Raw genomic sequence first — 18,892 nt, 5'->3', positions numbered from 1 at the left:
ATGCTGAAGCATCGCATTCGAGTGCGTTGGACGTGACAATTATGAAATCGTTTACTGAATATCCGAGGTTGCAACGTGAATGGGTCTCAGCAAACTGGACACCACACGGAATCTAGCCGCTGGTCGAGGCCATTTGTTTACGAGGAGGGCTATATGTGTTCATTCCCATAGGATTATTAGGGGTAGCTCCGAGCGAGAGCGGAAGGACCCCTCTCAATGGCGCAGCATAGAAGACCTAAGGCGATACCTGGAGCAACCAGAAGGCGTGCCGGGAGGTTTCGGTTATCTCTTAAGATGGTTATCACATAACGCCTTTGGTGGAGGCATGGTGAGCACTAGTCGTGTAGGAAAACCCTCTACGTTATCCGTTGGGGTAAGGGGTTGGGGTGGAAGGCACTTCGGCGTGTGAGGTATTCTGTTTTGCACTCTGCCTGCCATTACGCTTGAAGCTGAGTAACCCAGCCTGGCTGCCCTTTCACTATTTTACGCCTTCCATAGCTATTGTGGAAGTCCTTGGTAGAACCTGGTGTAGCTACTTGAATTTGGACATCTCGAGAGGATCCACGTGTCCTTGCAGGAAATTCGTGGACAGGCAGCTTGGTACCGTTGGCTGCTGCACCTGGCACCAAATCCAGGGGGTTATTCTGCCGAACCCAAGTAAGCGCGGTTGCGATGCATACCTTTTACCTGTCAATTCATACAAGGAGATCTGGTTCTCATGGATGCCGTATGCATGCGTTCGACCCCGGCTTCGGGCTGCTTGTCGGGCCCCAAACAGGGCTAAACGCGTCAATGTTGCCGCTGACGTCTACCTGCAAGCGCAACGGAGTCCCCTTGCCAGTATCCTCCTCATATCTCCGGATGCTTTGGCGGTTATGATGACGAAGGTCCCTTCTGTAAGTTGCAGGGGAGCGAGGACGCTTGTCGTTGGCCATTTTACGTAATGGGTTATTTTCTGTCGTACGGTCTCCTGGTGTAGCTGCGCACACTTCCATGCAGCATAGGGGTCCCCATTGGTTTCAGCACTGTCGCGGTTGCACAATTCTTGGCGATTAGGACGCATATGCTGTACTTGCCACAACTGAGAACTGGCCATGCTTGGTACGGTCCCAGGCTTAGCTGCTGGATAAACACCTAACCGCAACCCATGGCGGCCCATATCGCCCGTTTCATAGTTGTTGGAGATGAGCGCTGATGAAGCTGTTGGCCGGCTAACGGGCCTTAAGGTGCTGCTGCCCTCCTGCGACATCAGTCATTTGGTGGCTACTGAACCCAGGTACTTTCTTGAGTGTACATACTGCAGGTGGGGTTTCATGGGCGATGAGAATACAACGACATGTTTGCTCAAGAAAGGCAGGATCCTAATAACGACCCAACCAAGTAGGCGACAAGAATCCGACATGCAGTGATTGTATATAGTCGTAACGTGGGCGCTGGTTCAGCCGAAAAGCCCTTGCCGTAAGCTTCTGACTAATCAAAACCCAGGAACTGTTGTCTCCGTTTGCCGTTAAGGGCCCTTCCAAACCAGTCAGGCTTTGCATTGCCTGGATGCATGCCGCTAGGGTGCAAGCGGCGATGGTTAAGTGGGGGGACATGAGGTGGCCAACCCACTATGTCTTTAATTAATTGTGTTGTTTTTCAACCTCTTCCCCCATCAAGTGTCGCGTCATACGACTGTAGCATCGACAAAACACGTGCGTACGGCAGACTCTAGGTCGGGGTGTGCCTCTGGTCTCCCGGGTTACCGAGTCCGTGGCTTTTAGTACCTTCCTGGCCGCTGGCCTGTGCAATGAATGATTGTACCTCAAAACATAACGCAATTATGTGGGGTCAAGGTCCCATCCACAGCGGACAAGGATGACTAATGAGATTCGTTCAGCCTGTTGTTAGGACTGGTCCTCCGTTTATACCAGAGCACTCCCCTGATGTAGGCTTTACTTGGAACCCCCTCGAGGCGAGGTGGAGGAGCAGCTGCGCCGCAGCTTGTCGCTGCTTGACAGATTCTCGCTGCCGCTGGACGTGGTGCAAGCTATGATCATGCACGACCCAGCTCTTCCCTGGCTGGTTACAGAGAAAGGTGTGATAAATCGGAGTCACAGGCAATATTGGCAGATGAAACAGTGACATTGCCGACCCCACGGCTCTCGGCACCGTAGCTATACAAAATAAGCGGGAAAACGCTGCACCTCGGGGTTCGTCGGCTTAAGACTCTTTCCCTGCCCATCGGACTTCTACAAGTCACTCGATGCTCGTCGATAGAACTGCAAACCTGGTCAAGCCTAAAACACTCTTCATACATCTGTCTAGGCTGCAGCAGCAAACCCCAGGGCTGGAAATGCGAGGCAGCGTCTGTCATAATGGAACCACAATATTCTGCATCTCAAACGAATTACATCTGCGCGCGATTTGTGCGTTCATGGGCCCGGGCAGGTCTCGTGGAGCTTCGCCAGCTGTGGCCAACGGACTTGGTCGACATGCAAGCACTCTTGAACAGTGACCCCTGCGAGCTGGCGCTTGCTGTGCGCGCCCTATCCATGCAGTTGCGGTAGCGGCTCAAGAGGACTCGTTGGTGGTATCCGGTTATATCACAGAAAGGTTAAGGGCACACGGCCTGTTGTAACGCAGAAGCGCGGCCCCATTGGTGGATCTTGATTCAGTCTGTACTCATGATAGCTAGCCAGTCTTGTTCGGTGATCATACCGTCCTTGCCGAATTCGTGTATCATGTCCTGAAGTAAGCAATATTGTTGTGCATTTTTGTTGTAAGCGCTGGTGTCTTTCAGGGTTAGTGGGGCACGACATTTTGAGTATAGGGCCTGCCAAGCTAGTTGGCAGTGGACACGGTGGGAGTGGAACAAAGGTGTGCATGTACTGCAAGCCTTCCGTTACGCTTGGTGTCCTTGTCAGTGCAGCTCCAGGCACGCGAGCGAATGGCACATTAAACCGGACGATCTTTTTCCCCGAGCAATGCGCGCATGGGCTATATTGTAACAAGTCTTAATACTAATGTTGTGAGTCTATGCGGCGCAGGACCGCTGCATTGGTGGCACGAGGATCGCGCCCAAGTACACGCCCTATGGCCCCTATGTCTCAAGCACGCGTTGCTACTTGCTTAATGCATCCATGCATGGGCACAGGTTATTGCAAGCTACCATTTCCTACCTGGAGCTCCTCGTCCGGAATGTCTAGGTTCAGGCTTCGGGCGACACGCTTTAGTGTAATGAAATCGATCGCGCCCTGCCCTAGAACGTCGAAAAGCTGGAAAGCCCGACGATGCTCGTCAAGCACGCTCCGTTGCGAAAGCTGGTCCGCGACGAGCTTGCGAAACGTCTGCAGCGTAGCGGAACAAGGGTCGACTCGGGAGATCCATGCGACATCTGCATGTGCTGAGCTTCATACTATTTTGCAGGCAAGTCTTGGTGTATACATATATATGTATATATATGAGCTCGGCCGTCACTAACTGTCTGCGTCTAACCACGCAAATTCTGCGAGTACGGAGTAACTGACTGTAAACTATGGCCAGAAGTACACCACAAAGTGCATCTGCAACGAAACAATGGCAAAGTCAAGAGTATGTTGGTCAGGGGCCTTCCGAATATTTGCCTATATGATATTTTCCCAACCTGCGCACGCAACGTCATCCGTCATTTCAACCATGGGCTTTTCCGTTGCTGCAACTAAAACGGTTCAGCGGTCAAGGGTTGCCCGCAACTACATCCGTATGCCGGTATACGCACTTATTCACGTACAGTTCTATTGCTTCGCTCTTATTGTGTTGGCATCTCGTAAAAGAGATAATTGAGTTGGAAGCCACTTGCTTGGGATGCGCGCCGGACCCACGGTTTCCCCTAACGACATCTGCTGCTCATGCAAGGCAGGCAGCGTGCTTAATAAAGTTCGTATAATGTGCTTTGATATGTCATGCGCTGCCCCAATCGCCTGTGTTCAAAACTGCCCAAGCTCCAAGCAGAAGGACAGCCCCGGCTGTCCTTCCTTAGCCCCCAGCCCCTTTATCCAAGCATTGGCAGAGCATCCGCTGAGCAATTAGGTAAAACTCCTTCGACAGGTCGCCATGCGTGTGCGCACCTGGAAATCCAAGCGCTCAGTGTGCTCCTCACCGTGTCGGGAGAGAAGCTCCATGACATCCGCCTTTTTAACGCCAAAGCCCAGTGCCCTTAGTGCGACCTGAGAGCATGTAGGTTATGAAGCGGTGCAGTAGGTGCACCATCAAGTCACCCGACCACAGGTAGTGACATACCTTTAGTTGCTTCCGGCTTACATAACCCGTTCTTTCTGCATCTAGGGTCTCAAATGCATACAATATCCCTTCGCTTTCGTCCTTGGTAAGCTCGCGGCCTCTCGGCCTTGTAGAAGACCTGTCATTACCACCAAATATGAGCGTGCCATGCGTAGCGTGGTGTTGCATATCCGTTATAATACTGCTGCTTAATAAGTAACTGAGGTATTGGGTTTGACATCCAACCCTTACGCGGTCAAGTGGGCGTAGTCAAACGTACGGGCTTGTGTTGAACCAAACATCGGCCCAAGTAAAGGAAGTTTACGACCATGCAGAGGGAGATCAACGATACAAAAAGACCCTGCATGCTTATGCAACAATTTGCTGTTTCCGGTAGCTCCGCACTTGGCAAAACGGCCACATGAATTGAACAATGAGGAGGATGCGCTCTTATCTTAGACCTTGCATTACATAGATGTTCCGACAGCATTGCTGAGGTGCTTGGGTATCCTGCCTCTGGGCTCTTACTTTCGCGGCACATTTCGTCCTCTGGCTGGGAAGTGTGAGGAGGTCTCGCAGCATCTCGAAACCCTGGAATGTAAGAACGCTATTACTGAGTTAGGATAATGATGGACTAGAGCGTTCAGTGTCGTCCGTAGGTCAATTCCGTAGCTTGTGCTGCTTCAACTGGAGCAAAGCAACACTTGCTAAATTTGAACGATACATTCTCGTTATCTGGACGAAACTTGAATGGAGCTGTTTACCAAGTTCTCAGGGTTTGCCTGGTCTGCATGCTGACGCTGCGGAGCACGCATGCCGGGCGAGACGGCGTTCGTAACCGCCAACCGGAACGGCAATCCCCACATAGGTTGTTATGAAGCATCGGGTTTCAGGATCCCTGCGAAGTACCTGAAAAGTATCCGTGCCTTTCTCGCCCGGCTATGGTTTGCAGGTGACGAGAGCCTGGCATACCCAGGCTGCCGTCCATATTAACATGTCATCCCTAGCCTTTAACGGCTCACCCAACTCTGCGATGTCAGCGGATACTTTCGAGATTGATATTGATGAGGCTCTGCGAGAGTTCGCAGCCCCAAGCACGGGAGCGCTCTCGCCTGGTGACCGCGGCGAGCCGGACGGCGAGGGCACTCCCAGGTCGACGAGCCCACGTGACCGCGACATGGCAGAGCACGGGGATGAAGAGCTGCCAACAGATGAGCCTCCATCTAGCGAGTCCAGCGGCTCCGACATTATCCACATCGACCTCACGCAGCGACCGCCGCCCCTTCCAATGTCGGGCTTGGCGCTGGAGCAGCTTGTCAGCATGCTCCCAGGTGCGCCAGCGCCGTACCATTGCCTTCCCCTTGGCATGAAATCCCCGAGTGGAGGTTTGGTTGGGGATTGGTATACCTGAATGCCATCTCGGGGCGTTAGGGGATGTTGTCCAGTGAAATGAGCGGCCATTCCCATGTTCGTAGGCAATACATCACACGCGCGCTGCGCATGCGGTCGTGGTCCGTGTCTTAAGGTTGCTATCTAACAAGACCTCTTCGACTATTGCTGCTCAGTGGCTGCCGTACCGGGAAGAGTAGCTTAGTTTTGCCGTCGTGCCAAATCTCTCAAGGCACATCATAGGTCGTCTCCTGCGGATTTTGGGAAAAACTTGCAGGTAGCACATACGCCCTCTCTGGCAGTGGCATCCCAATGCGAACGTCACCAAGGTCGGAGCTTAGGCAACATTCGCCATCTCCGAAATCAGCTTTTAAGGGCCCTTCCGCAGAGGCGGGTGCAGATTGCGCAGACCGAAGTGCCGAGGCTGCACAGAATGCGGACACGGAGGCTAACGATGAGCAGGAAGCCGGAGCGCGCAGCAGCAACGGGCAAGGGGCGGCGGGGAGCCCTCGATCACCACGCGTCGCATTGACCTTTGTACCTGGCCTGGGCCTAGTACCCATCGTCATAGATGATTCACTGGAGGATGGAGAAGGTGAGGAGGAGGAGGAGGAGGAATTAAACAGCAGCATCTTCGGGGTGGATGGAGACATGGCGCAAGAAGGCGACCTTGGCGCCCTGCCTGAGCCTGAGGTTAGCGGCATGGAGAGCGGCATCAGGGCAGTGGATGAGGTAACGGCGGCAGGCCGTTCGTCTCTGTTACGGAGTAACGAGTGCCTTGCCAGCCCGTCAGACGGTGGGTATGTGGCGTGTGCAGAGATAGATGTGGACGATGCTTTGGCGACTTGGGAAGTTGAAGTCCTGCAGGCATCAGATCCGGTCCCAAGCGACGGTGCCGACACTGGTGTGCCAAGCAGCAGCGTCCCTGCAGATGACACCTCTCGGCTAGGGATTAGCAAAGAGCAGTTTAACAGCGTCCTTCAGCAAGATATGCATGGCCTTGAGTTTCAAAAGGTAACCACTGAAGAGGAAGGCGATGGCGACGCCCATCAACTATCGCCTGAGGTGGGCCTTAGCAGCACACCCCGCCATGCCGTGCTGGAGAGGTTTCTTGGCGCTGATATCCAACCTGCGACCTCCAACGATGACGGAGGGACACGCATCCTGGAAACCACAACGCATCAAGACAGTCGGTCGTGCCTCCCTTTTTCGGGAGAGATACGTGGGATGCCCATCGGCGCAGCTGCAATGCTTAGCGAAAATCCGCCGGCAATTGCTACGTGCGGGGAGGAGTCGGATGATTACGACGATGATCTTGTTGACGAGGAAGCGGATGATAGCTTGGAGGAGGTGGATGACAGCGGCAGCGGGGGTGCGGATGAGCCAGAATGCATTCTGGGTGGCTGGAACCACACACGCCTTGGCTTTGCTCAGGATGGCAATTACCGCGGCAATGTTGCGGCACCTGTGTCGCAATACACCTCCACAACCGTCGAGGCGTCTGGAATTTATTCATTCGGGGCAGTCAGCGCGAGTACAACACACGAGCCTTCACCTGCGCTTACTGTAAACGGCTTTGCTGATGCTCGGTCCAACGGCCGGATGACGGACGCAAACAACATCACTGCGCTGCAACTTCCGCGACCCCGCTACCTGGCTTATAATGCGGCTCGGTCCTGTGATGCCTCAGACAACGCCCTTGATAACGATTTGCCATTTGATGAAGCGGATCTGAAAGCCACAACAGCTGGTAATGCAACAGCATCCGGTTTGGAAGGCGCTACCACACGTGCGGCACCAGCTTCGCTTGCATCAGAGACCAATAAATCTGATGTTGTTAACGGGGGTAGCAGCTGCAGTGGGAGCATGCATTCAATGGCAACGACAGTCACAGGCAGCAGTCCTGGCGCCAGCAGCAACGCTGGCAGTGACCTGAACTCGACCTTCCGTGGGACTGGCCAATCGCTAGCAGCTATACGGCAAGCTGCCCTGCAAGCGGAGGCGCAGCGCCAGGCGAAGCTGATGGCTGAGCGGCATGGAGGGGGCGGTGCTATCGGACCAAAAGTGGAGCGCACGGACCTCCTGGCATATCGCCATCACTTAAATCCAGGCAGCAATCGCCCAGAACGACGCGCTGGCAGGCCCGGTGCTTCAAGTATCAACAATCCTTTTGGTTGCGCTGAGCAGGAGGCGTCAGCTGCAGCTGGCCTAATGGAAATGGGCGTGGGCGGTCGGCATCATGCCGTGCGCCGCGGGGGCATCGGCAGTAGCACCGGTTACGCGCAAGGGGATACCCGGCAGCACCAATCTGCTGTTGCAGAGGATGACAAAGAGGAGATGGACGAGGATGGCGATGGAGATCTGGAGGACTTGCTTCGCGACCGTTCCATCATCCAGCCGCGTTATCCGACAGATAACAAAGCCTGTCGGGATGTCGAGCTGTCACGCGGCAAGGATGCGCTTGACTTGTCATCGACGATGGAAGCAGATGAATCGGGTAGCTGGCGGCCACGGCACCGTCGGTCGGTGGACGTTGTGGACCTGGATATGTTGGCCAGAAGCGAGCCGAACTTGGGCGTGCCTTTCCGAGGCGGGCCCGCATGGAGCAGGTAGGATGCTGAGTGTCACAAATCACCGGGATGCATCCTGTGCTTGCTGAAAGGTCGTGTTGCGACTGCCGCGCTCCCCATGATGCTGTACCCGTTTGGGAATCTGGGCCAGCCTCTCCATGTCGCTAACCTAATGTTATCCATATGAGCAGGTCGACGGATGGAAGCGGCGTTTCCGCACAGCCGAAACCTCGGAGCCTTATTGCCCCACGCAAGGTACTGCCCGACTGTAGGAATGCAACAGGGATGGGGCATTAATGGCCACCGATGCTTTGTTACGAACCTGTTACGAACCTGTTTGTGTTGATGCAAAATTGTGGTGTTGCGTTCGGTGAGTGTTTCAGCATGGTAGTGATCAACTTCGGCTCCGAGGGTCAATAAGACAGCGGCGTGGTGCCCGTGTTAACCTCCGGATGCCTTCCCTTATCTGTCCCGTGTCTTGTATTCTCCCGACGCATCAGTCGAATGATGGGCAGCTCTTGGCACCACCGCTTGCCTCTTGTAGCCCGCGGCTGGAAGGTGTTGACAGCGGCTCAGACGGTAGTGGCAGGAGTAGCAGTGCGCAGAGCGTGGCCGATGAGCGTCTGGTGGATGAACTTGAGGTAAGCAAGCCTTTCTGACGCCGATGATACTTAATGAGCAAAGATGCTGTCTCGCTGCACCGAACGTCTTCCATTGCAGACGTCTTTCACTTGGCTTATAACATGGTCCTTGGTCTTAATGTCTCTCTCGGTTCCTGGACCGTGTCAGACGCTGCGGGAGGAGCTAGGTCAGAAGAACACCCTCGTGGCCGGCCTCAGAGGAGAGCTCCGCAAATACACTGACCTTACAACGCGCTTGGAGCAACAGCTAAACGAGCTGCGGGCACACCGCGGCGATGCTAGCACTGCGGCCACTAAAGCCCGTTACTGCCGAAGCCAGTCGGATGCCGGTGCCACCGGGAGCGTGGCCGCGGTGCCGCCAAGCAACAGCCTTGGGCCCAGCGAACAGGCATCGCGGCAGCGGGACATGGCCGGGAGCTTGGGCGCAGGTTCGCTGCCGGGGTCTGTGGGCCTATCACAGGCTCCACATGAGGCACAGCCGTCGACTGGAGGGGCTCCGGAGGGAGGCTTGGTGCACTCGCTGCCTCCACACCCCCAGGCGCAGGGCCTGGAGGGGCCGGCTCGGCTGACCTTGTACCGCGACATCTTGACACAGGCACAGCTTCAGGTGGCCCGATCGGGCGGGCCAGCACCGCCCGGCCTGCGGGATGCCCAGGAGCTGCACAAGGGCAAGGAAACTCTTGATGCGGGTACAGAGAAGGTTATGCTCTTAAAGTTGCAAAAAATTGTCACTTGGGGTTGTGATGCCGCCTGGAAGGCATCGGTTGCGCAGCAACAACTGAAGTTCATGGAGCACACTGCCCAGCAGAAGACGCAGGAGCGGGCAGCCTGGCAGGCAGAGCGCGGGCAGTTGCGACAGGCGTTGCAGGAAGCACGCACCGCGCAGGCACAGGCCACGCCGGGGCTGGAGCGAAGCATGGTGGGCCATTACCTGGACGGGCCGGACGCCAAAAATATGGAGGCCGAGCTGCGGCGCCAGCTGCGGGCCGCAGAAGACAAGGCGGCGGCAGCACGTGACCAAGCCGCCGACCTGGAATCTACTGTGGCTACGCTGAATGCTGATGTACGTAGGCTACGGAGTCAGCTTCGAGGCAGCCGCGACGGCGGACAGGAGGAGGCAGTCGGCGTAGACCCAGTAGCAGAGCATGTGTCCTCTGCTGACAACAAGGCATGGGCGATGGAACGCAAAATGCTGCTGATCACAATTACGTCGCTCAAGGCAGAGTTGGAGCAACTTCGCAGGGCCTCATCGGGGAGTTCTATTGTTCTGGGCGGTCTGCATGACCGTGCTCCAGAAGCTGCCGACCTTTCCATGAAATTACTCCCAACTGACCAGGCCGCGATGGAGCTAACGCCGGCCGACGCGGCGTCAGGTCAGGTGCAAGAACTGCAGGCCGAGCATGATGCGGCTTTGAGAGGGTGCGCCAGCCTTCAGCGGCAGCCGGAGGATGCAACGATTTGTATGTCCGGGGATGTTGGCCGGGGCCCGGGAATGATTGCAACTCGGAGCGCTGCAGAGAACCCTCAAGACATGCCTAACCAGCTACTCGTGGAGCAATTGCGACAGGAGCTGGCGGAGGTACGTGACGCCCTGGAGAGGAGGACCGCGGAGGCGGAGGCGGCCGTGGCGTTGCACGAGCAGCAGAGCGCTGTGCTCCGGATGCAGGTTGCCGACCTAAGGCAGGAGCTGGCGTTGACGGTGGCGGACTTGGCGGCGGCAGATGGCTGCCGCGAGGAGAACCGGCGTGCCTTGGAGGCAGAGCAGGCGGCTGTTGAGGGAAAGAAGAGCTTAATAGAGGAGCTTCAGCGGCAGCTACTAGCTTGTGAGGTTGAGCGGGATGAGTTGAAGGTATGCGGCGGTGCACCTCTTGCGGAGGCTGGGATGCAGTCAATGGGCTCCTCCTAAGGAATCGTAACATTCGCATGCAGACCGCATTCAACAAGGAATTGGGCGAGAAGAACACACTGGAGGAAAAGCTGCAGCATGCACGCAACGCCTTGACTTCTGCGTTGCGTACAGCTGAGAATGCAAATTCGGTGAGCGTTAAGAGAGCAGCGACTACTGTTGCACGGTAACGTGGCATGGCGACGCACTCCTGGAGCTGTGCAGGAGCTCAATCCGCTTGTGCACTGTGCCGACAGCGCACCAGCGCCATGCATGTACTTCAGCTACGGGGTCGAGTTGGTTAGGACAGCATCCTGGGGTCAGTCTCTCCTAAAGACACGGGGTCGCGGTATAAACGCATACCTGCATATCAGCACGATTTTGTAAGCACACTAATGCATGATACATATAGTTGCAATGGTCCGGTGGCTGACTAGCGAAGAGAGTAAGCGCCGCATGTACGCGGCGCCTGAAGTCATTTGGCTTGACTGCCTGGGCCGTCTGTCCCTTACTTCCCTAACCCCCCGCGAACACTGGTGTGTCTGCGCTGGAAGGCTGCGGAGCAACAAACCGTAGCCGCTGCGGAGCAACTTGGCCCTGGTCAGGATGCTGCACTTGCCATTGTTGAAATCCAAGAGGTGCGCAGCGTGACTGGGTAAGGAAATTTGTACAGCCTAATCCGGTTGGGATCAGCTGTGCGCGGCTATGCGCAGGGGGTACGTGTGGAAACAAACTGCTTACGGCTTGCTATCATGAAGATAAGTCGTAGCTGATGCCAACTCTGCCCTCAGAACTACGAATGTATGCCTTGGTTTCCATGTGCAGGTGCTAAAGTTGAAGAGCAGTGAGTGTGAGCGGCTCCAACGGTTGATTGAGGATAGGACGCGCGAACTGGCAAGCGCTGAGGCCAAGCTGGAGGATGTGCGCGCTTCAGTCTCGGTGCTGGCAGCCGAGGCGTCGCAGACACAAGCCCAAGTTGGGGACCTGCAATCGGTTCTGGAGAACATGCAGCAGGCGCGGGACTCCACCGAGACCAAGCTGGTCCAGGCCGTTGAGGAAATAAATGCACTGAAAGACAGGATCATGGGTTTGATGGACGAGGTGGAGAAGGCACGCTCGGATGCCAGTTTTTGGCGCGAACGAGCAGAGGAGGCAGCAGCGGCTGCGGCCGAGGCGCGGGAGGAGATCTCGAGGCTGCGGGCCTACGCTGCAGGGCTACAGGCTGAAGCGCGTGACCTCCGCACGGCCCTATCAGCCGAGGACAACGTGCAGGCGCAGCTGCGCGGCCAGGTAGACTTCCTGGAGTATGAGCTGGAAGCGCAAGCCTCCCTGGCGCAGACGCGTGGTGAGCAGGCCGCCAAGATGGAGGCGGCGCTGGCGGAGGCGGAATACCATCGGCATGATACCGTCACAGAGACCGCTAGCACTGCCGAGGTGACGTCGGCGGAGCTGCTGGCCGCGCAGGCAGCAGCCATCGAAGCACAGCAACGGGTGCAGGAGCTGGAAGCGCGTCTCACGGAACTGCAGAGCGAGCTGGCAGACGCGACCCTCAGCTGCGGCGCACCTCGTGCATCTCACGGCAGCAATCTGGAGGAGCGTCACATAATTACCGGAGGGCAGCGCGCAAGCACTGCGGACAAGGGGTCCGGGACAATGCAGCATGCGGATGAAGAACTCCAAGAAGAAGTGGGTGCAACCCGAAGGCTGAGTGGTGTTGCCGACGCTGTCCTGGAGGATCGCCTGCGTGCTGCGGAGCTGGCGCGCGACGCGCTGCATGACGAGGTGTTGGAGCTGCGCCGCAAGCTCGACGGAGATGTTGCTGCAGTGCCGCAGCCCACGCAAGGGGTGAAGGCGCAGGCGGACGAATGGATCGCGGAGCAAGTGGCGGTGCTGCGCACTGAACGCGCGCAACTGTTGGCGGAATGTGCGGCGCTACAGGCGGAGATGAGCCAGTTTCGCTCGGGGGAGCTTGGCCGCCGGGATTTGGAGGCGCAGGTCGAGGCCTTGCGGGGCCAGCTACAAGCCTCCCGCTCCGAGCTGCAGGCAGCACGCGCGGACCTGCAGGCGGCGAATGTTGAGCTGTCGGTGAAAGGGGAGCTCATGGCTGCGAAGGACCGCTCGTTGATAACTCTACAGGAGACCGTGGATGCGCTCAAACTAGCTCTGCAAGTGACCCAGCAGGTGAGTTTGGGGGAATTGCGAACTAGGGTGCTGTGTGGGAAGCTTGGTTGTGTTCTGGCATGGAGAAGTGGCCCCTTCGGTGTATTAGATATTGCTTAGGCCTCATGTGTGGATTCATGAATGCCTTGGTTGTAATGAAGCTGGTGTCCTAGTTATCTCTACAGACAATTTGCAATGTTTTAAGCTCTCGATGCGTGAAACCGCTCAAGGACGGATCCACATCCGCCAACAGCCGTCGTGCGCCGATGTATACGGGGTAAACGGCGACTGGGTTTCGCGCACGTGTCATCATGGGAAGTTGTCCTGCCGGTGGAACTATTATATGATGGCCGCAGTTTGCTGTTTCATGACGCTGTTTCACTCCGCTGCTATGCCGTGCACAGAATGTGCAACCGACAACGTTGTCACCACGGCTCGTAACCAATGATACCGGAGCCGGGGGCGGGGATTCCGCAGCGGACAATGACCTTGACAAATACCACGGCACTGTTGCGGCGCTGCAGAGCAAGTTTGCGGATAGCGAATTCACGATACGCCGCCTTGAGAAACAGGTGATGGACTTGTGTTGTGTATGGATGCGCCTTCCGTGAGGTATCCTGGACAGGGTGTCCCGATAACATGGTGCTCTTGCTGAGTTTACCTAGGCTGGCTTTGCACTGCAAATACTCAAATAAATCGCATTTTCTGATACATGCCTGGAGGCCATGACGTGGTGGAGAGGGCCGCCGTGAAAGGTGCAACACCGCCAATGTCTGATCCTCATGTATGCAGGTTGCGGCCTTGGAAACGCGGCTTAGTTCAGACGAGGCTGCGTCATCGACGCCAAAGTTAGGTCAGGCGCCGGACGCAGGCAGGCAACGGTCCTCGCAGCAGCAATCCCCACGACGTCATGCGGCGGGTGCTATTACCCTTGAGCAACAACTGATTGAGAAGGACGAGGAGGTTGGTTGCCGTCAGCATGCTTATTCATGCAGTCCTTTTGTGAGCCAGTGAACAGTTTAACTAAAGCCATTGGAAAAGTTGAGGTTAGGTTTGGTGGTAGATACGGTCCTCTTTCGCTGGCATGTGCTTTGTGCACCGCCAGAATGCCCGCCTGTTGCAGGAGCTGGAGTATGCGAGGGGCCCAACTGCCGCTGCTGCCGTAGATCTAGGGCATGCTGCGAGTAGCCCGCCGCCTCATGGCCTAACTGGTCCCAGCGGTGCCGAATTCGTAAGCGCGGCGACCATTAACAGCCTGCAATTGCAGTTGGAGCAGTGGCGCAACGTCAGCGAGGATCTTCACACGCGCTACCTTTCAAAGAAAGAAGCAGTACGGCGACTCCGCGAGCAGCTAGTGGCGGAGCAAAAGCGTCGCACGGAAGAGCAGGTTCAAGGACAGGTGCAACTTGAAGCAGCTTCCCATCGCCTCGGCCGTCTTTCAGCGGTGCGTGGGTCGGTTACAAAAGAAGTTTTCTTGCGTCCTTTTCCGTTTCGCCGAGATAAAATTTTCTCGTGTTTATTGTTGTGATGTTTGTTTCGTTGTGGATACAGTCCATCGATGACATTTACAGATGGAACTTAGGGTTTTATAGTGATGGATCGACCATTGCGATTGCGTACTCCTCAAACTGCGGCGGTGTGGCCCCCTCCATGATAACCTATCGACTTGCCTTGCTCCCTGTGGTTGTTCTGCATATAAAATCAGATGCATAGCGCTGTGAGTCAGTCGATATGCATGCTAGGGGCTTCAGGTGGTCTCATCAACCACCTTCGGTTTGGCAGCGGCTGTAATGCGTTGACAATAAGGCCTAGGAAAGGTGGCCCTGAAGTCGCAAGCAGTCTGTGTTTGCACTTGTTTGGTCGATTGCAGCAGGTCTTTATGTCCACCCCGTCCCCTGACAGTGAAGGCTTTATCGGCAGCACGATTTTCTTTCACCGCGTCGATTGCGGATGATTGCCACTCACGAGCGCATTAAGGTTACGGGCCTGTTACCTGTTGCCTATGTATGCATGTTATGTTGATCCGCTGCGGTCACAGGACCTCGGCATAGCGCTACGCCGCTGCATCGCCTTGGACCTGCAGCCTCTCTCAGCCACGGTGCTGACCACCAGCCCGCGCACAATGCCCGGCAGCAGCGCTCTGCCAGATGACATTAACGCGCTTGCGGCGCTGCTGGCGCGGCAAGGAGCAGCGCTGGTCGAGTCCCTGGAAGCAGCTCTGGTATGGTCCATAGGGACAGGCGCATTTACGGTTATGCGAAAGCTGTGCATAAGACAGACCCAGCCTGAGTGATAAAAGTCCATGTTTTTTAGCAGTTCACGATGACTTATCAAACCCGTTGTTGCAAAGGGCTGCATCCATGCACGGATGCTCCGCGCTCAGTCCGTGCTCCTGGTCGGTCACAACACAATCCTGTGTCCAGCCCTACCCGTCCACCGTCCTTCCGTTCCTATGTCTGCCGGCTGTGCAGGATCAGTTGAATAGCGCACGTGAGGACCGTACTCTCCTGACAGCACAGCTGGCGAACCGGCAGGCAGTCCTGGACGAGTTACGCCACCACCTGACTCATCAGGCTATAACGGCAGCCGGAAGGCCAGATTTTCAGGCTGTGGCGTCTTCCAGTGGGACGGCTCTGACTGGCCCGACGGCCAGCCAAGTGTCACCGCCGCTGCTGGGCATGTCCTTAACCTCAAAACCTGCAGATGCCCGGCAGGTCAGTGCTTAGGCCACTGCGGTTAAGGAACCGTGTACCTGTTGTCTAGTACACCGCCAATCAACTTTCTGGATTGTCTTGTTCGAGCCCTTTTAGTCCAAGGCTAGTGACTTGCGGTCTTGCCCCTGCAGGCCACGCCAACCGTAACGGCTACCAGCCCCGGGACAAGCACGCCCATTGGCGAACATTCGACGCCCGTAGCGGTGGAGACATCCCCACCGGCTGCGTTCGTGCGTGCGCCATCGTCCCATGCTCTTCATACGGCTCCAGGTAACCTGGCACAAGACATGACAACCCTGTCCACGCAGCAGGCAAACTTGCGGAGTACGTTGCACGGCTTGGAACAGCGGCTTGCTCAGCAACCAGGCAGGCAACGGTCCTTGAGCGTGGCTGCAGTCCCTCCTGGCACATCCGGCAGCTACACGCTGAGCACCACGCTCTCATACCCCACAACCTCTCCGCTGCGAGCCCGTCCCAGCACCATTGCTGCAGTCGCTTCGAATGTGCTGACTCCAGTTGTCCCAGACGGTAGTCCACCGCACGCGTATGTTGGGATTATTTCAGGCAGCCGCATCGAGCCACGCGCATCATTGCCCGCTACCAGCACCGGCGGAGGCTTGCAGAGCAGCTTCCGTCAGACGTACAGTGTGTACAGCCAGCCATCACTGTCCAGCATAGGGCCTATTGCGCCTTCCCCGGAAGGCTCCCGGGTGTTACAGCCTTTTGGGCGGGATGCAGGGAGCACAGCAGCCTTCCGCTCCCCGCCACAGCCTCAGATCCTTGGGAGCCCCAGGACCGGCACTGGCAGTACGACTATGCCACCGGGAGCGTTAGATCTGTCAGCGACAGTAGGTGCGGGCTCAGGACTAATGCTGTCGCGGGAACGTCGTTTAAAGCTGGCGGAAAGCGGACTGTGACCTCCGAGTCAGCAAGGCCCAGGGAGTGGGCTGGTCCTAGAGGGTTTGGTGGTCCGACGTGACGCGTGACGAGCCGGCTTGTAGCTAAATGCTGATGGGATGTCGACGTTGCGAGTCGAATGCTTTAAAAGTGTGCTCTATTGTTGTTGGTCCTAGGTTTGCGCAGTGCTTAGTTAGCATGCAGAGCATTGATTGGGCGTATGTGTGCAGGCGGGGCTTCACTGACTGCCTCCATGCATATCTAGTGCACGGATAGGCGTAACCCTACTGGCCACTGCTGCAATTGTGGCCACCGCTGGCCATGATTGCTCCTTCCCGTTCGGTGCGTTGGACAGGCCTCATGTCTGTCGTCGTGGGGGAAGAATGAGGGCTACTGAAGTGGGTGCACTGCGGCCACAGCCCTCATTGCCACAAGTCCTCCTTGGGCACAAGCATAAGATGGGCGCAGGTTGGGCAGGGGTCTGAATGGTCTGAGTACAGGAGCTTGGATAAGGTCGTGGGTGTTTTTTGCTATGCATGCCATCATATGGCCTTGCGGTCAAGTATGGGGGTAGTGATTTTCAAGCGCGCTCCTGCCGACAATCTCGTAAGGTTTGCCATGACATGGGATAGTACGGTGACGTTCACATCAAGCCCCCAAAATAAATCGTGCGCTTATACACATTCGCGCGAGACAACTGTTGGGGTCTCACGCGCGGTTTCCAACTACGCAAGTGTGACATTTTTTCCATGTAACTATCCTTTTAGCGTTCCCATGCAGCACGAAAGGACTTGTAAAAGACGGTAAAATTTCAAGCCAGGCCTTTGAAAAGGTGGCCTGGCTGGGTTCCGTGTACTCTTGTGCCGGTATTGAACATTTCGTACACATATAGTCCCCAACTGGTGCGCATGTGCGAAATGTATCGATGCCAGAGAAAGAGCACAAGGAACGTTGAGAAGTGCAGATATGAAGTAATGATGGTAAGGGCGGGTAAAGGCCGCCACGATATACATCTTGCGCGTGGCAGGGTGCAGCAGGGTTGGTTTCGGTGTTCACATTTTATGGCACTGTACCGGCATGAGGATGTGCCTTGCCGTTGCCTAAGGGCTGCCACTGCCCCGGGCTGAGGCGCACTGGCCACCCATCCCTGCCTACCTGACTGGCGAGTTCCCCGGTGACTACGGCTGGGACACTGCCGGCCTGTCCGCTGACCCGGAGACGTTCAAGCGCTACCGCGAGCTGGAGCTGATCCATGCGCTCTGGGCTGCCTGACCCCCGAGCTGCTGTCCAAGAACGGCGTGCAGTTCGGTGAGGCTGTGTGGTTCAAGGCCGGCGCTCAGATCTTCCAGGAGGGCGGCCTGGACTACCTGGGCAACCCGTCGCTGGTGCACGCTCAGAACATCGTCGCGACGCTGGCGTGCCAGGTGGGCGGGAGGGACGTGGCTGCATGCTTAGGAATGTGTCCGGTCGCCTTACTTGTTAGCTGGCTAGGTGAAACAAGGTGAGGCGCGGCAGCTGTTCTCTGCCAGCGCTTGACTGTGGTAAGCTCCCCTGCCTTTTGCGCGCTCTTACATTCAGCTTGGCTTTGGATGCCTAGTTTGAGCCTTGTGGCATGTGAGCATTGTGCGATATCGCACATCCAGGAATCTGGGTGTCTCGTTTCCTATCCAGCTTGGTTTTATTGCAGCGTAACCCCAAGCGAGCAGACGACGCGTTAGATGGCGTGTTGCTTATCCGTATTGACCGCTGTCTTCTCCCCCGCTCTCGCTGCTCACGTGCCGCGCAGGTGATCCTGATGGGCCTGGTGGAGGGCTACCGTGTGAACGGCGGCCCGGCCGGCGAGGGCCTGGACCCGCTGTACCCCGGCGAGTCGTTCGACCCCCTGGGCCTGGCTGACGACCCGGACACCTTCGCCGAGCTCAAGGTCAAGGAGATCAAGAACGGCCGCCTGGCCATGTTCTCCATGTTCGGCTTCTTCGTGCAGGCCATTGTGACCGGCAAGGGGCCCATTGAGAACCTGAACGACCATCTGGCCAACCCGGCCGTCAACAACGCCTTCGCCTTCGCCACCAAGTTCACGCAGATCTTACTGCTGTGGCGCCCGTGATACGCGAATGCACGGAATAAGCATATAAATTTGCAATTGGCAGGTTGGACTCACTGCACGAACAATTAAGTCCACCGCAGGAATGCCTCTGTCCGCGTGGCCAAGTGCAACAGCCGGGTGGTTGACTACGTATGCTCACATCCTGAACTCCCCTTGGCAACAACACCGGCTGCCCCTTGCAGGCGCGCGAAACGACAATCACAGCCATGATGCCCGTAAACTTGACGGGCCTGCGCTCGTTTCAAGAGCCAACATACCTGGGTAGCAATTATTTGCAGGGTAGTAAATGC

At 56.5% G+C, this 18,892-nt stretch overlaps 2 protein-coding genes across 2 annotated transcripts; one reads left to right on the top strand and one right to left on the bottom strand.

The window, feature by feature from the left end:
- Positions 1-2,055: 2,055 nt before the first annotated feature.
- Positions 2,056-4,455, bottom strand: VOLCADRAFT_78083 (uncharacterized protein). The gene is made up of 4 exons (XM_002958685.1): positions 4,261-4,455; positions 4,089-4,187; positions 3,162-3,329; positions 2,056-2,728 (listed from the first exon to the last, which is right to left on the bottom strand). Exons 1-4 carry the CDS (start codon positions 4,426-4,428, stop codon positions 2,654-2,656), a joined length of 510 nt encoding a protein of 169 aa, XP_002958731.1. The 5' UTR covers positions 4,429-4,455; the 3' UTR covers positions 2,056-2,653.
- Positions 4,456-5,233: 778 nt separating this feature from the next.
- Positions 5,234-18,602, top strand: VOLCADRAFT_108288 (uncharacterized protein; the record flags this gene model as incomplete). The annotated part of the gene is made up of 15 exons (XM_002958703.1): positions 5,234-5,570; positions 5,996-8,237; positions 8,743-8,839; positions 8,919-10,688; positions 10,769-10,876; positions 11,279-11,362; positions 11,550-12,905; positions 13,289-13,456; positions 13,677-13,847; positions 14,008-14,328; positions 14,923-15,105; positions 15,356-15,598; positions 15,730-16,450; positions 17,714-17,919; positions 18,282-18,602. 15 exons carry the CDS (start codon positions 5,234-5,236, stop codon positions 18,600-18,602), a joined length of 8,328 nt encoding a protein of 2,775 aa, XP_002958749.1.
- Between the last annotated feature and the right edge of the window lie 290 nt (positions 18,603-18,892).

The sequence above is a fragment of the Volvox carteri genome, assembly GCF_000143455.1.
Source record: "Volvox carteri f. nagariensis unplaced genomic scaffold VOLCAscaffold_103, whole genome shotgun sequence".
Classification (NCBI taxonomy): Eukaryota; Viridiplantae; Chlorophyta; class Chlorophyceae; order Chlamydomonadales; family Volvocaceae; genus Volvox; species Volvox carteri.
Note: the sequence above shows the minus strand (reverse complement) of the source record. Positions and strands in the feature narration are given on the sequence as shown.